This window comes from Cinclus cinclus, chromosome 9 (genome assembly GCF_963662255.1).
Source record: "Cinclus cinclus chromosome 9, bCinCin1.1, whole genome shotgun sequence".
NCBI classification, from domain to species: Eukaryota; Metazoa; Chordata; class Aves; order Passeriformes; family Cinclidae; genus Cinclus; species Cinclus cinclus.
The window spans coordinates 13,122,188-13,138,868 of NC_085054.1; the positions used below are offsets into that span (position 1 = coordinate 13,122,188).

The 16,681-nt window shown below is 40.3% G+C and overlaps 1 protein-coding gene across 1 annotated transcript in view; it reads left to right on the forward strand.

The window, feature by feature from the left end:
• The first annotated feature begins 1,406 nt into the window (after positions 1 to 1,406).
• Positions 1,407 to 16,681, forward strand: part of LY75 (lymphocyte antigen 75) — a 42,842-nt gene continuing 27,567 nt past the window's right edge. The window contains exons 1-13 of the mRNA XM_062498401.1: positions 1,407 to 1,902; positions 4,044 to 4,418; positions 5,272 to 5,445; positions 5,701 to 5,865; positions 6,440 to 6,550; positions 8,234 to 8,374; positions 9,948 to 10,136; positions 10,826 to 10,983; positions 11,835 to 11,945; positions 13,176 to 13,264; positions 13,601 to 13,773; positions 13,950 to 14,146; positions 15,161 to 15,303. Of these exons, the coding sequence (XP_062354385.1) occupies positions 1,821 to 1,902; positions 4,044 to 4,418; positions 5,272 to 5,445; positions 5,701 to 5,865; positions 6,440 to 6,550; positions 8,234 to 8,374; positions 9,948 to 10,136; positions 10,826 to 10,983; positions 11,835 to 11,945; positions 13,176 to 13,264; positions 13,601 to 13,773; positions 13,950 to 14,146; positions 15,161 to 15,303 (2,108 nt within the window). The 5' untranslated portion in view covers positions 1,407 to 1,820. The remainder of the gene's footprint in view (positions 1,903 to 4,043; positions 4,419 to 5,271; positions 5,446 to 5,700; positions 5,866 to 6,439; positions 6,551 to 8,233; positions 8,375 to 9,947; positions 10,137 to 10,825; positions 10,984 to 11,834; positions 11,946 to 13,175; positions 13,265 to 13,600; positions 13,774 to 13,949; positions 14,147 to 15,160; positions 15,304 to 16,681) is intronic.

Below are 16,681 nucleotides of genomic sequence, written 5' to 3' on the forward strand. Positions count from 1 at the left end.
CAAAACTGCAACTAAGAGTCACCGTTGTAAACTGCAATTTTTCCTACTCTTGGGCATTCTTTAATTTTTGAGCCAGGATCAGGGTTTAAGTCTGTATTATCAAAGATAATATTTTATAAACCAATAAACAAAAAAGGAGCTGAAATCAGAAGTGTGTATCTGAAAGCATATGTGACATATGTTAAGTTACCTTGGAGAACCTCCCTGCTATCAATACACATATTTGCTGATACATGTGTGGTAAGTACCATACTGGTAATTTCAAAGTTGCTGTTCAGTAAATATGTGCTGCACGCTATTAGCTTCAAAGTGAAAGTCTACTACTAACCATTCCCAGTCTGGGACAGTCAGTACATTAATAATAACACACATTTGGAAAGACTGATGGGAACACAGGGTTCACACCTGCTTCTTGTTTTATTTCAACAGAGACACATCATCCCACCACATACCTAATTTTAGTTTCAATAGCTTGGTTTTTAATGAGGCTCACCCATGGGGAATATCTGCTTTCCATTCTCAGTGTGGAGATTATAAAGCTTTGCTTTTCCTGAAAATGAATTATTTCTGGTAACACAGATTTGATTTTGCTACATGTACAGACTCCTGTCTTCCTGAACCTGATTTTTCAAATAGCTCCTGCCTTGGCAGCCAGGTGTTGCTCTGCAGTTTCCAGCAGGAGAGAACGTTTGTTAACTTGCAGGTGTCTGTTTTGTTCACTGCATTTCCACTCAATTCCCAGGCTGGCATACCCTCAAATCCTGTGTCCCCAGGTGTACACATTCCTACGTGATGGGCACACTGGAAGTATATAAAACACACTGCACATTGAATTTTTCATCTTTATATAAATTTAGTATTTTTTTTCCCCTGAACTCCTGCAAGTAAAATCAAAATAGATTTTCCTAGATTTTTTTTTTTGGGACTTTGCAAATCCTATTTTAAACAGCTTAAGAAGCTTGACCTATACAGCCTGTCCAGGTAAGCATTGAATCAAACAGCATGTAACTATAAACTTGATTTCATTTCACATAAATTCTATCAGTTTCCCTTCTTTCCCTTTTCCTCCTTCGGACCACATAAGTGTTTTTACTTTTAGTTTCTGTAACTTCCAGACTCCACCAGCAAAGTTTTCTCAGCAACATTTACTTCATCTGAGCCGTGCCATCCCACCCCCGCCAAGGACGGGTCAGAAAATTGCAATTCCAGCAGCCCCTCCCTGCCTCGGGCGTGGCACGTGGCCCCGCGGCCGGCGGGGATCGAGGATCGCAGCGTGATGTGTATTATTTGTACTCTTTTAAATATTTCACTTCAGTGTGCTTGTTAATTTTAGATTATTCTATTCGCCTTTTGCCTTCTCTTCGCTCCTAGCAGTTACGCTTTCCCCTTTTTCCCCAACAGAGCATCTAAAGTTTTTTTTGGGGGGGGTTCTGTTTGTTTGGGTTTTTTTTTTGTTTGTTTGCTTTTAAGTTTTAACTTCAATGACCATGCGACAATTCGATCGGCTTTTCTTCGGGATTTCCACTTTTTTTTTTATTTTAAATTCCTTTATTTTTTTTTCTCCCCCCCCCAACCCCGTTTACTCTTCCTCTTTTTTTTTTTTTTTTTTTTTGGTTCTCTCTTCCTCCCCGCCGTTCCCCTTCATCTCCACTCTCATGTTTTCGGGCCGGCCCCGCCTCGCCCCCAACCTCAGGGGCCGCTTTCCTCCTGGTAACAAGTGACGCGCGCGGGGCGGCCAATGGGGCGGAGCGGCGCTCGGGCACCGCGGGCCGGGAGCGCGGCCGCTCCGCGCAGCCTGCGCGCCGCGGGGCACGGGGACGATGGCGGGCGCCGGGCGCTGCCTGCCCGCCTGCGGCCTCGCCTGGCTCCTGCTGTGCTGCGCGGCCCGCCGGGAGCCCGCAGGTAAGCCGGGCGCCCGCCGGCCGAAGGGGGAGGCGGGCGCGCTGCGGAGGGTCCTTGAGCGGGCGGGTCGCGGGCGGTGCCGCGGGCCTTCCGCCACGGCCGCTGCGCTCGGTGATAAAGTCCAGCTGGGAAACTTAGGAAGTTTCTAACCTGGGAAGCTTAGAAGGAGAAGTGAAGAAGGCAGGAAAAAGCCCCGGACCTCCCTCTCGGACCGCGCGCTTGGCCTGGGGCGTCGCGAAAGCCGCGGCTGCCACGTCCCGGTGCCCGCGGTGCCGGGCCGCGGCCTTTGGCCGGACGGCTCGGGGACGGGAATCGGCCGAGCCCGGGCGGCTCCCGGCAGCGCGCCCCGCCGCCGCTGTTACCGCCGCTTTATGCGCGGTGAGACGGAGAAGGAGGCTCGCCTTGTCCGGCAGGAAGCCGGTGGAAAAGTTTCACGCTGAGCAATTTCTTATAAGCCAAAGCCGCTAGCCTGGTCAGAGCTGCTGGAAAACAAGTTGAGCTCCTGGCTAAGTTGCGCCTCATATTTTTTATATCCTGTGATAGTAAAGGCTCAGGCTGGTAGCTGAAGACGTCACTAAAACTTCACGGCCAGGGCATCGAACTGGAGCAATTATTAATAAATTACTGCGCAGAGAGATTTGGTTAGACAACATCAGCGGTTTTTCCAGGGATATTTTAAGAAGTGATTTTCCACTTTGGATCAGCGTGAGGGTTGTGGAGGCAGAAGTGAAAGAAGACGTGAGAAGAGGCTGAAGACTTGTTACAAGAAATAAAGAAAGAGGAAGAAAGTCATGAGGGAAGAATAAAAAGCAAAAACAGATAGAGCGCTGAAAAAGTGCAGGGTTAAAGGATGCCACAAAAGCAGGTTTGGTTGTCAAAATGTCTTAGTTAATAGGATGAAAAGGGCAGTTGGTTGAAGTGTGCTACTTTTAAAAATTCACAGTAGTAGGTGGGTGATTTGCAGATTCTTCTTTATGGTGTGATCAGCTAGGTACTATTTAAATACTGTTTGGCACTTGCACAGTGGAAAATTCATGGGTATACTGGGAAGTAGTGGTAGAATTCACTGCATAACATCACTGAATATTTTCCTTCCTCTTCAGCCAAACCTATTAGTAAGTCGTAACAGAAAAACGCAGTAGGAATGTGATTGACAGTGCATTACTATTAAATCCAAAATTCTACTCAGCAGATTCCTTATTTAAGCAGCAGAATAATAGCCATGTGGGTCTGGGACAGCCAAGGTCCATTTTAGCCTGATACATGAAAATTCTATACTGTGGAGCCATCTTTATTGTGGCATAGAAGTAGTTTTAGGGATTTTTTCATGGTTCGCCTAAACCTATTGCTGCTTGTCAGAAGTGTTCTTACACTGACAGAGGTGTTAGCTTATGCTAGTGGGGTAATCCATATACTTTTTAAATGGTATACTATGCTTTATCAACTTTTTAGTTTTTCTCTTTAATCACAAACTATGCCAGAACTGAAAATGAAACTCATCACCACTGAAAATGAAACTAGGGTCCTTGTATAATTTTTAAAATTATACTCCTAATCTGTTGTGCTGTCTTTGGTGGGATACTTATTCTAAAGATTTTTCCTCAAAGCAGTGCTATTTAACTTAGTAGTACTGCAGTTGCACCCACAAACTGGTTCAAATGTAAACCTCTCATGCTGGGTATCATACATAATACACAATTTTAACAAAACTGCTTAGTAAGTGAAGATTATTATAAATTATGTTTTATGGTGTCTGTTGTGTGTGTTACTGTGTTTGCAGATAGGCGTGAAGACAAGATTCTTTACTGAGTAAGTCTGCAAATTAATCAGGGGCTGATGCAGTCATCATATGTTAAATATCGGGGAAGAATTCTTATCACTAGAATTGGACTTAGAAGTATCATTTTGTCTCTCCTTATTTTATAAGGGCTTGGAAAGAGCTCTTTTCCCCCAGAAGTTAAGACTCACTAAAGAGCCGGAAAACGGACTGAATGTGGCTTCTACAAAAGAGGTGGTTTAACATACCAACAGCAGTTGTGGTACTTCTCTGAAAGCATTTCTCAGAATGTGATTACCCTTTTAAAAATGAGCTTCCTGTGAAAATGATACTGAATCATAGCCATATGTTTGTTCCTATACAGGCAATGATGCTTTTACCATTCGCCATGACAAACAGAACAAGTGCATACAAGTTAAAAACTCGCTGATAGTCATAGATGACTGCAGGGACACAAGGGAAGCTTTATGGAAATGGGTATCCCACAATCGCCTCTTTCACTTGGGGTCCAAGCAGTGCCTGGGACTTGATATATTCACCAAATCAGTGTCTCGCCTGAAAATGGTCGATTGTAACTCAGAATTAATGCTGTGGTGGCGATGTGCAGATGCTTCCATCGTTGGTGCATCTCAGTACAAAGTGACTGTCAAGAATAACTATGTGACTGCAAGCATAAATGCAACAGACCAGTGGAAAAGCAACAATTTCTCCAGTGATATATGTCGGTATTCCTACCATGGTAAGTTTGCACTTCGGAGAATTTTTATTTGGTAAGGGCTTTTTGAGTATGTCTGTGACAGTAAGTTCTTAAAATTAGTTATGTGAAAAGATTGATCAGTAAAGCAATAGAATGTTGTGTTGTGGAGAGAAACCTTACAGGTTTTTAATAAAAAACAACAGCACAACTGCATAAGTTGTGTTACTAAGTGGCTTACTTAGCAGGTTTAAATCCCCCCTGCCCCATATTTTAGTGCAAACCTATTTAATTATGAAATACCAACCACCTTCTCTCAGAACTGACACTGTCCTCCTCACCACAATGGGAATTTTCCTGTTAGCAGGGTTTGAGAATGTTTTCTTCGCTGATGGGCTATACAGTCAAATTTAGAGCATGCTGTCAGCTCACAGCCTGCAGGACTGTGAGCTTTGGTATGGTAGTGTGGGCACTTGCCATGGAAGTCAGTCCTGTCTGAAATCTCTTGCTTGCTGGAAGTGGTGAAAATGTGCCTTACCTTTTTCCTCTCCTACATGTGTTGATTGTAAAGAGTCCTGGTTTTATAGGACTCTGCAAAGCACCTGGACTTCAATAGGACAATGAATTATCTGTAACTTGCCAGAGGGAGACAAGTTTTTGCTGTTTCTCAGAAAGAAAAATACAGAAAAATATTAAAATATTTCTCAGCATTTTTTTTTTCAGTTCTGGCATTGCTGTATATTATCTGTAACAAGATAATATGGTGTTTTAAGACCACAAGTGTGATTTGTATGCATTTAGGCTAACTGAGTACAAGCAGTAACACTGATTTGCTGTGCTTTCCATGTCTAAGCAAGGGGGATATATTTACTTCTTTACTTTTTATTTTTTCCTGCAGAAGTTTATACCAAAGATGGCAACTCTTATGGTAAACCCTGTGAGTTCCCCTTTCTGTATAACAAAGTGTGGCATCATGACTGCATTCAGGATGAAACACACACAGGAGGGAAATGGTGTGCCACTACTGAAGATTATGCTCGCGATGGAAAATGGGGAATCTGCTTACAGCCAGGCACGTTGGGTTTCTAAATAGACATCCTGAAAGCATTCTGTCACTTCTCTGGTGTACACTTCCACCTTCGTGGGCCTGTTAAACTGTGTAAAAGCTTTTCCATTGAAGTGTTGGCTTACACTGCAAGTATTTGTGATGACCAATATAAAAATCAATAGATCTTCAGTATATTATATTCAAAACTTTTTCTTTTGAAACTTTCATAATGTTTCTGTATAATTGTAGTTACAAGGACCTTCTGCTTCCTTTAAACAGAGGACGGTTGTCATGATATCTGGGAACATGATCCAGGATCTGAAAATTGCTACCAGTTCAATACACAGTCTGCTCTTTCTTGGAAGGAAGCTTATATTTCATGTCAAAGGCAAGGAGGAGATTTACTTAGCATCCAAAATGCATCTGAACTGAGTTACATACAAGGTAGGTGTAATTATTCACATAGGAATATTAGGAAATCTTTATAAAGTGGAGGCAGCACTTTAGTTTCTGTCCTGAATCTCTGCGTTAAAAGTTGATTGTACTTCAGATATTTTGGCTTTCATTTGTGCTGCAAAACCAAGCTGCTAATCTCATTTTAGGGAGTTATTTAAATTTATATGTATGATTTCATTTTAGCAGTTAGATGTTGTTGATATTGCTAATGAGGAATGTCCCCAAAATCTTAAATACAGGCCAGAGTGGCAGTTGGTGTTTTAGCAGTGTGTTACTCTACTGTTATGAAATTGTCCTCCCTGATGTTCAGTCTTCACCTGGAGAAATTATCTAAGTCCATTGGGACTGTAAAACCAAAGGAGGAACATCTGAAGACATTGAGAGGGAAGGCTTGTGTGGATTAATTCCTCCTCGGTTCAAAAAAGTTTACATGTCCATTTATAGTAGCAATCTTTCTTTCCTGAAATGCATGCCATTTCCAAATGCATTTTTAATTTAAAGGAGTCCAGTAAAGGATGAGCATTTTATACTAATTGTTTTCTTAAAAAAAAAAAATCACTAGGCAAGGATGACATTGCTGAGATCTTCTGGATTGGCTTAAATCAGCTGGATGTTTCTGGCGGTTGGCAGTGGTCAGATCACAAACCTTTGAATTTTCTCAACTGGCATCCAGGTACTGGTATTTCTGTTGGTATGGACAACAGCAACTAGTTCTCAACAGTAACTCAAATTACTTTTTTTTCCCCATCTCGTTCCATTTTCAGAAGCATCTTTTCCTCCTAGCCAGTGAATCTTTCTGTTCTCATTTTATATTTATGGCTGATTAGGTTAGTAAGTCTCTAAAAAGGTAAAACTTAAATAGTATTTTTGAGGTTCATTTTAGTGAAGTATCCACAGCTTTCCTAGTTGCTAAATTTCTCCTCCCACTTACCAAATTACTCTGATTTTCCTCAAATATTCTGATTGTTTGTGTTAGCACATGACTGATATTACCTAGAAGCTTAACTTCTTTGAGTTTTTAAACTTCAAGGTCGCCTAAATTTATTTCAAGGTGAAGATGAAAGAAGTATAAAACCTTTGAAAAACCTTTTTTAATTATTCCAGGGGTGCTAGGAAGATTAGTGAGACTATTTGAAATTTTCAGGATGGATTTGTAATGTTATCACAAATATTTCATGAATCTATGTGTATATGACAATCCTAGAGTAATAGTCATCAGGAATACTGAAGCTAATGTTCTGTCATTCAAGCTGAATTTGATCTTTTTTAAGTGGAATTATCTTTTTTCCTTTAGTTTCTAGAATAGTGCTGCAACTGGAATTCTGTGAAAAGTTGACAAGGGGTTTCTTTTACTTCTTTTATAGCTTTGCTAAGAAATTTCTGTGGGATTTTCCAAATGTACTCTGTCTTTTGGAAAGGTTAAGAACTTTGCTGCTTGTACTGTTAACTGCACCTCCTTCTGGAACTGTGGCCACTCTGTAGAACTGTAATGCAGAGCTAGAGGCCAGACTATCCTGAGATATAGTGGCATAAGTTAGTCTGCAGTCATGGCAGATGCATTCATGTCTACCCATCTTGTGAAAGTACATACTGGTGCCTTACAGGAACTTTGATACTTGCAAGTTGAGCCTGTTACTTTTCCTTTCACTTTACCCCTCTGAAAGGACCTTGGCCCTGTCCCACCATTCTCTTTCATGGAGAACTGATATTTACCATGAGCTTTTTTTCTGTGAGCCTGAAGGAACCCAGTACAGGGGCAGCTGAGGTACTCTGTGTAGGTCACAGCTTGGGTTTGCATTGAAGCTCAAAGAAAAAGAAAGTAAAAAAGTACCATTAGAAAGGAGCTCCAAGGGAAGCTGAAGGCTGCAAAACAGAATTATTTTCTTTGCTGTTTCAAATCTGGGGCCTTTCTAAGTTTTTTGTTAACGTAAAGACTATGGTTATCATTGAGAGAAAGTGCAGAGCTGTGTTTGGAGTGAGGGTGGAATGGGACTGCCAAAGGAAACTGAGGGCTGCAAAAATGGCTTTCCCCTGAGATATTTCTAGTCTGGGAAATTGCTCAGCCAAGAGTTTCTTGTATTGTAAATAGAACATTCCTTCTGGTTCTATGATTAAACATTGGAAAAGAAGTCAAGATTCCTTGATTCTGAAACTCTCTCTTACAAAAAGCATTCTGTGGGACCTGTGCTAGGACAGCTGCCCTCAGTTGATGCAAATTATGTTCTTGAAATACAAGGTGCCATACTATCCAGAGAGTGTTATTTCTTGTGTTGAAAACCAGTAGTAAAAAGAAGCAGTCACTGCCTTACTGTTTGGTAACTTGTGCTGTTATGTTTTTATTTGCTCCTGTCTATAGATATGCAGAGTTTATCACCACTGGATGGAACGAGTTGTGTGGTGATGAATGCTGCTTCAGGTCAGTGGCAGAGTTACCACTGTGGAACTCAGCTTCCATATGCTTGCAAGAAGTCACTCAATGAAGTTTCAAGCATTCCAGGTAGGACAGTTTGCATTTTTGAGTTTTGTATGTTAATACAAGTATAATGTTCACTTATGGAGTCTTTCTTTTCCCTCCCAAGCCTTTTCAGGCATCTCTGCCAAAACATTTTCACAACAGCTTTGGGTTTTTAAACAGAGCAGAAGCAAACTCTGTTTCGTCAGTGTCAAGATGATGCATCACAAACAGTTTTCATTTTTTGCAGCTTTCTCATTCACACATAAAGCATTTTGCAGCAGTTCTGCCCTTTTCATCACGTTTTCCTCCATGGCTTGTGCCTTATTTCACATATTACTGGAAGTTTGGAACTGGCAGTTGCATCCCAAACCCTTCCATCTTTGCTTTAAGCCTGTTTCTCTCACTCTTTGTGTGTACTGACATAAAATGGGACTTACCTGGGTCTTGGATCAAACTCTGTTGAATTCAAATAGAAGTAGTCAAATAACCTTACTGTCCTCTGAAACCAGGCCAAGCACTGAAAATCAGAGTGCAAGAGTTGGCAGTTTGCTGAGTGTGCACTCTTCATTGGACCCATAACAGCTCTTACAAGATAATTCCTTTATCCTGACCTACACGCACGCACAGAAGCCTTCAGTGTTTACAGTGTGCAGCCATGACACATAACTGCTTCCATGCTTTTGACCATTTATCTACACCTGAATGTCCAACCCTTCCCATGTCCATGAACACTTCTATGTGTGCTTTGGCCGTACCCAGTTCCCAGGGTTCCAGTTTGCAGGGCTCTCCTGCAAAAACTTTTACTAGAAGATAATTGTCCTTGAATGGCAGGGAAGACTAGAGGATGAGGGGTGTGGAGTGTCTCTGGCTAAGGCATGTTCTCTCCAGCTTCCCCTGGAGAGGTTTGTGCATTTGAAGAAGAAATGGTAATCGGTTTAAATTTAACTGAACAGGTTCAAATTTAGCAGTGATGCTCTGAAAGCTAGGTGTCAGTTAACAGTTCTTGTCTGTTCTCTGGCTGCTCAGTGGGGTATGTAGAGTTATTACCAGTGTGTTTATATAGTGTTTTATTTATTAAAAAACAAAATTCCAGTGCTTGGAGTATTTTATAGTGTTTTGAAACAGAAAGGCCATTACTACATACATTTTCAGCAGCCATTAAAACTAGTTAGAATTCTTGAATATCTTGAGAAGAAAAAAAATATTTAAAACTAAGCATTTGTTGAATTGTGTGCTTCTTTCCTGCAATGAATCAACTTGATTTGTCTTCAGTTGCTTTTGAAATCTTGCTTATATTTACTTTTGAACCTTTCACTTACACTAAGACCAGTTTAATGTAATCCAGTCCTGCTTTTTACTTTGGTTTCCACTAACTTCTTTCTCCTTCTACCTACTTCATGGCCCCAAAATATTTTGAGTTCTCCTAATGCTGCATTGAAGTCTGTTTGTTTGACTAAGCTGTGACCCTTTCTTACACAAGCCCTGAAGAGATGTGAACACATTCTGATTGCTGCCTTTTGGCTCTTTTCAAGGTGCTGCTGACTGTAAAGCCAACCCCTTGCACCAGGCAATGTAAAAAAAAAAAGCCTCTAATTCCATTTCTCTTCATTATTAGAGTTCTGGAGACACTTGGATACTGGCTGTGATCCTGGCTGGCTCCCCCACGATGGCTTTTGCTACATGCTGATAAATAACCAGGCGGCTTGGAGTACAGCAGATGAATTGTGCAAAGCAAATAAGAGTAACCTCATCAGCATTCACTCATTAGCAGATGTTGAACTGGTTGTTACAAAACTTCATAATGGTAAGCTGGGGTAGTTGTAAAGGTGAAGCACCAAGTGCTGCTCACCATAAATTACAAACTGCTTTCTACGTTCTGGCATATGGTTGTCGTAACCTCTAGCTTTTAAGTGTGGGTGTTAATGCTGAGCTTTTACTCAGTCTGGTGTTGAATGGTGCTGTGCAAAGCCAGGCCCACTGTGTTAGGACTTGTTCTGGTTCAGTCTATTTATTTATTTATTTACTGGGCTAACCTGCTTGTAGTTTTTTTTAATACTTTATGCTTAATTGCTCTTTCAAAGAGAATAGTAGATAGTTGGATTAATATTTTGACTTCTGAGTCACTGAACTAATAAATAGTACCCATAGTGTTTGATGCTATGTCTTTGCCTACACTCTAAATTTGGTCGAGGGTTTTTTTGCTGGTGTGTTTGTTCTGTTTGTTTGTGGTTGGGTTTTGTCCTGTTTGCTCCTTCTCTGTGAAACTTACTGATAGTCACGAATATAAGTTAAGAAGGAAGATGACAAACATACCTTATAGTTGTGTCAAATACCTTATCTCAGAGCCGTAAGAAAAATCTCTATACTGCTGCACAGTATTTTTCACTGCTGCACAGTATGATAAAAAATTTAATTTTGCTGATAGCACATTGCTTTCCTATTAGTTTGAATATTATATTGAAATGACAGTGTTGTCCTAATTTTAAATTACAGATGCTGAAGAGGAAATGTGGGTGGGTCTCAAGAATGATGATGTGCCAACCTTGTTCAAATGGTCAGATAGCTCACCTGTGGTTTTTACCTACTGGGATCAGAATGAACCGAAAGTTCCCTTTAACAGCACTCCTAACTGTGTGTCATATTCAGGCAAGGTAGGAATGAAAATGTTGAGTTTGGTTGTTGGTTTGTATTTTTTCATCGTAGTAGAGGCAACATTGGTGTGTGTTAAAGTCAAGGAGGGGGATAAAGCATATAGCTGATCTATTTCTGGAATAATCTTTAAAATAAATGTTTCTGTAAGCAAATTTCTTAAAATTATTTAGCTAGAACTTTGTAGCTGTGTACTGCAGAGAATGGAAGAAATTACTCCTAGCTCTGGGACAACCACATTGTTGGCCAGACAAGTTGACCTTGTCACTCTGTATTTTGGGTTACTGTATTCTTGCACGTCTTTGGCAGAAAGGTAAGCGGAAAGGGAGATCTGGGTTCAGTCATCTTGCAGACCAATTTGGGTCACCTCAAATTCCATCTAAGGATGGAATGTTCTAAAAAGGTTGTTGGTGAAGGAAGGAGGTCACTAAGAGTGGGAAGCAGGCTGTATCCCATCCTGCAGATTCATTAGAAAAGTGGAGCATGCATTTGCCTGCTCTGTCATCAGCCTGGCACTGGAGCTGCCCTCAGCTTCTCTGAGCTGTCTCTGAGCTACTTCCACATTACACTGAGCACACCTCCTGCACCAATTCCCTTCCTGATCTGGGAGAATTGGCACCACCCTGGCCTTTTCTTTCCTTTTTGGATGTGATCCAGAATCCTCCCATCTCCTTGTGTGCCAGCTTTCTTTATCCCTTCCAAACATGTACCTGTGCATATAATCCAGGGCATCCCACCCAGTATCTCTACTCGAGGCATTATGTCTTTCTTGTCAGTGCAAACAGCCCCTGCAAACATAGAAATTGAAAATTGTTAGTATTTAAAATACTTTTTTTTTCTTTTAATCTCACAGCTGGGACAGTGGAGGGTCAAATCCTGTGAAGAAAAACTGAAATATGTTTGCAAGAAAAAAGGAGAGATTTTGAATGAAACAAAGTCAGATGAAAGTTGTTCATTGGAAGAGGTAATAGGAAGCCTCTATTTTTTTTTTTTGGTAATTTGGCTCAGAAAACTGCTTGTCACTTACTTCCTCTACTTCCATTTCTTTCTTGTCCATTTGGTAAAGTCTGTGAAACATTTTATGTGAAAAAGGACTTTTATATAGCATAAACCAAATATCATGTTCTCCTAAGCAGGTTCTGCCTGTATTGTCAGTCTGTTTGTTGATGAAAGTATTATGAGCTTGGACCCAGGAGAGGTTGTGTTTTATTTATTTATTTAAAATCAGTTGATTTTATTATAAATGTTATTGATAACACCATTCATTGTGTTGCTTTTGCTGAAAACTACGTTTTAAAATTTAGGATAAGCACTTTGAAGCATGAAGATATGCAGGGATTGTTAACTGGGATTGGGTTTGTTACACTTCACTGGCTCTCATTTTGTTCTATGACTTGAATAAAGGTGGGGGCTTTTTGGTTTTTTGTTTGGTTTTTTTCTTTTTTACAGTATGACATTTTGTGGCTTGAATAAAGCTTTTATCTTTTAAACTAGCCTGGGATGGTATTCCTAGATATTTCAGAGTTACTGGATTCAGTTTTGTGTGGCATGTTGCTTGCAGCAGGAAAGATGTTTGCCCCTTATCTTTCTTTCTACATAACCTTTTTACTTTGTCTTTTCAGAGACTTACAGTATGTAGAGTTACAGCTTTCTGTGGTGTTCGGACATCAGTGGCATTGCTAGGCTAGAAAAGAGCTAACACATTAATGTTTCTTGAAATTTCAGTGTAAATATGGGGAGAAATGTTTGAATAATAGACAAATTGTGTTAAGTTGACACATTTTTCAGTACCAAGTATTTTCCTCAGAAGTAAAGAAACACTGGTGTATGCCTTCCTGTATTCTTGTGTTTGAATCCTGGCGTTGGTGGAACAGCATGAAAACTCCTATTGTTATGAATAGGACTGGGCTGTTGCCCTTGTGTTTCTCTCTGTAAATGCACATAGTGGTCAGAAGACTCTGCCCAGGCTAGCTAACAGTGGTGTTTTTTATTCCTGTGGCTGCATTATTTTTTACAACTGTGAATCTGAGAGTTGATGATAGTGGACCTTGTGTGAGACACAGTGCATTTCTTTCTTGTATATGCTGTGCCAGCTTGTGGGCACCAGCCAGTGTTGGCAATGATTTCTTTTCTCCTGTAGGTAATGCCTAAATTAGGTTGTTTTGTATAAATGTGGTTTTTGTTTGCTAACCAGGGATGGGAGAGACATGGAAACTACTGCTACAGGATTGATAAAATGGAAGTTTCATTTGGATCCCAGTGCAATCTTACAGTGATGAACAGGTAAAGCACATTTGTAATTTTAACATCATAATCCTGGAGATAAAATCAGAGATTAGAACTGCTGTATGATAACTAATGGTTTATAAAGAAGAAGTAGAGGGAGAATTGCTTTTGCCAGAACTGGAAAGCTGTGTTTTCCACGGTGTGACAGTGGTAAACCTAGAATGTGAAACCTTCTTGGAAGTGTGAGAATTCCCAGCCTGCTGAACCCATGTTGAATATGGGACTGCCTGGATGACTGCTTGAACTGACTCATGTAATATCTCTGGTTTTCTAATTGTCTCAGTAGTTTGGTATCATTCAAATATTGACTCCAATTAATCTGTGAATTTTCAGATTTGAACAAGAATTTATTAATAGTCTAATTAGAAAACACACCAAAGTTGAAGAAAAGTACTTCTGGACCGGTTTGCAGGATATTAGCCAGTCAGGAATATATTCCTGGGGTACAGTGAATGGGGAAACACCTGAAGCTGTGACATACACTAACTGGAATTCCATGCAACCAGGTAAATTTGAAAACTAAAACACACATAAAAATACTGTCCTTTTACTTTGAGCAAGCACTGGAGTACCATGTTACAGAACTCCAAGCATGCAACAATGTAGCAATTCACAATTATGTCGGGTTTTTTTGAAAACCAGCCAATGGTTTTAAATGTGGTTTTGGTGGCTTTAATTTTAGAGTTTTCAGGAGGATGTGTGGCCATGTCCAGTGGAAATTCTCTTGGAAAGTGGGAAACTAAGGATTGTAAAACCACTAAAGCGTTCTCTGTATGCAAAAAATATATTGGGAAGCCCAAGGAGCCAGAAGTGCTCCCAAAGCCAACTGATCCCTGTCCCCCTGGGTGGCACAATGGATCCGGCCTTGCCTGCTACAAGGTAAAATGTTACTCTTGTTTGATGTTAGTTGCTCATTACTGTCTTGGAGGAAGTCAGTGGTCAGCTGCCATTTTGTGGGCATAGCTGCTCTGGAGGGCATTTTAGAGATGCTCCTCACCAGGAGAGGGAATTGGATTCAGATTGACTGCAGTAGTGGAAACAAGCAGCTGTGCTGTTTAGCTAAACAAATTTGTATTTAGAAATGCAGGTTTTTCCCTCCTATTAAAAATTAAGTTAGAACTGAGGCTGTTCGTTGGATTATTCATTCATTATTTTTGGACTTGGTGCCTGCAGTGATCTGTTTCTTGTAAACAGCTCATGTAGCAAAGTGGGGAAACCCAGCTTGAACAGCAAGGGTGTGGGCAAGTATCCCAAAGGGATTGGTGTGTGCTGCTGTGCAGTGTAGCTGTCCCATAGCTGATGGATGTGACAGCTGGCCCTGGCAGATTCTGCACAGCTGCTGTTTTCCAAATGCAGCATGTCTGTGCAGAGAGATCCAGATGATGGGAATTGTCTTGGACTGAAACCAAGGGGATCAAGTGGATGTGTTGGCTGAGGTGCATGAGCCAAACTTGTACCTGAGATGCATACGGGTAGCCGAGGTGGTGCCAAAGAACTTTCTTCATGCACAGCACTTAAGTGAGCCTGGTCTCAGTGAACATTAGGCTTTGTAGTTCACCATAAATTTGAAAGAACGACATCCCTTAAAACTTACAACTTGACTTGCAGTTATGGAATGAAAGGCTGGTAGTTTCTAAAATCTTTCTGGTAAAGAAAAACAGAGAAGGTCTGTCATATGGAATATGCTGTGTTTGAAACAAATTTTGTCAGCTAAACTTAGGAGTCTTGACTGTTGTCAAACAAACTGTAAGGAAAATTATTACAAAGTCGAGTTCTTTCCTATGGAAATACCAGTTATTAAATCTCAGGTGGCCATATTTTAGTAGAACAGGAGTGTTTTAAAAATACTGCCTCACATGTCATTTTGTGCTCTGACATTTGGCTGTTGTGAAGTTCTTCCATAGTGAAAGAGTGCTGCGAACCAGGACCTGGGAAGAGGCAGAAAGGTTCTGTGAAGCCCTTGGAGGCCATCTGCCTAGTTTTAGCCACTCAGAAGAAATCAAGGCACTTCATTCTATCCTGAGAAAAATTATCAGGTAACAAACTAGCCATCTTCTAAGATTTTGATTCTGCAGTGGATCCCAAATGCTGCTGCTGACCCCAAATGGCAAATATGAGATAGTGTGTGACAACTGTGTTTCCCACAGAACAGCTAGATGTGGCATTTGAACTGCCTTGCTGGAAAATGTCAAGGGAGTACAGCTTGGGCAAATATTTCACATTGCTAGAGGAAGCACAGGAAGAGAAATTTATGTAATGGAAGATGCTCAAAGCAAATCTAAGTCTGTTGTTATAATTCATTTTTCCTTCTCTCTGTTGAATTTTGGCACGGCTAGATGGTAAATATACCTATTCTTTACTAGTGAATTCTTTAGATATGAGTTATTAGTTCAGTTTTTCAGATATGTCTCATTTTATTCATGAAATGCATGCTGACTAAACTGGGTGCTAACATTTGAAAATGTGAATAATGTAGTGTCCAGCAATCTGGTTGGCACAGATCCTATTTGGCATGGCTGCACTAACACTATATGGGCATTAGATGGGTATGCTGAGTGTTCTGGTATCAACAGATTAAATGCTAAATAATTTATGAGTTTAAAGCTTTATTTTTAATCAAATGAACTGTCACTGCAAAGCTTTATTAGGCATTGGTGTGATGTCAGATCCTTGTGTAATATGTTTTTTTTTGATTGACAGTCTGTTTTTTCAGAACTTTTGCCTGCTTAAACTCAAATGCTGCCAGTTATATGATGTAAACTTTTTCATCAACAGACTAAATCAGGATTATTGCAGAAGCTGCCAGCATACAACACTGTGATTAAATTTTTAAACCTGATGACTGAAGAGGTGGCTTCTTGAGAAACCAGTGAACTTTTTTTAGAAGTGCATGAGTCATGAAAATTACTCAGTGTTTATGTTAATAAGAGACGAAACCAAACTTGTATGCTCTATCTATAGATAGTTGAGCTTGTGTAAAAGCTATTTGTGATTCCTTTGCTAAACTGGCTGAAGTCCCACAACAAAAATCAGTGCGCAAAGTATTTCTAGATGTAGACCTTATTAGATGGTTTTGCATGAGGAATTCTGTTTTAGTGCACCTAATCTACTATGAAATGTGAATAGAGAAGTAACATTTTATTTTCCTACAAGTACTTGGAACTGCTTTTCAGCTTGCAGACTATCTGAGGTATTAATTATATTTTCTGTCAGGAGTTTAAATTTAGAGACTTCTATCTTTGGAGGAAGTCAGTTGACACACAATGCTTTTGCATTTCCCATAATTCAGAAATTTTGAACTTAGTCTGAAAGATGAAAAGTCCCAGTATTTCAATATTATTCCAGCAGATCTTAAAATGTGGGACAGTATATGGAGCCTGGTAGAAATTGACTCTGCAGTCAGTGTTGCAGTAA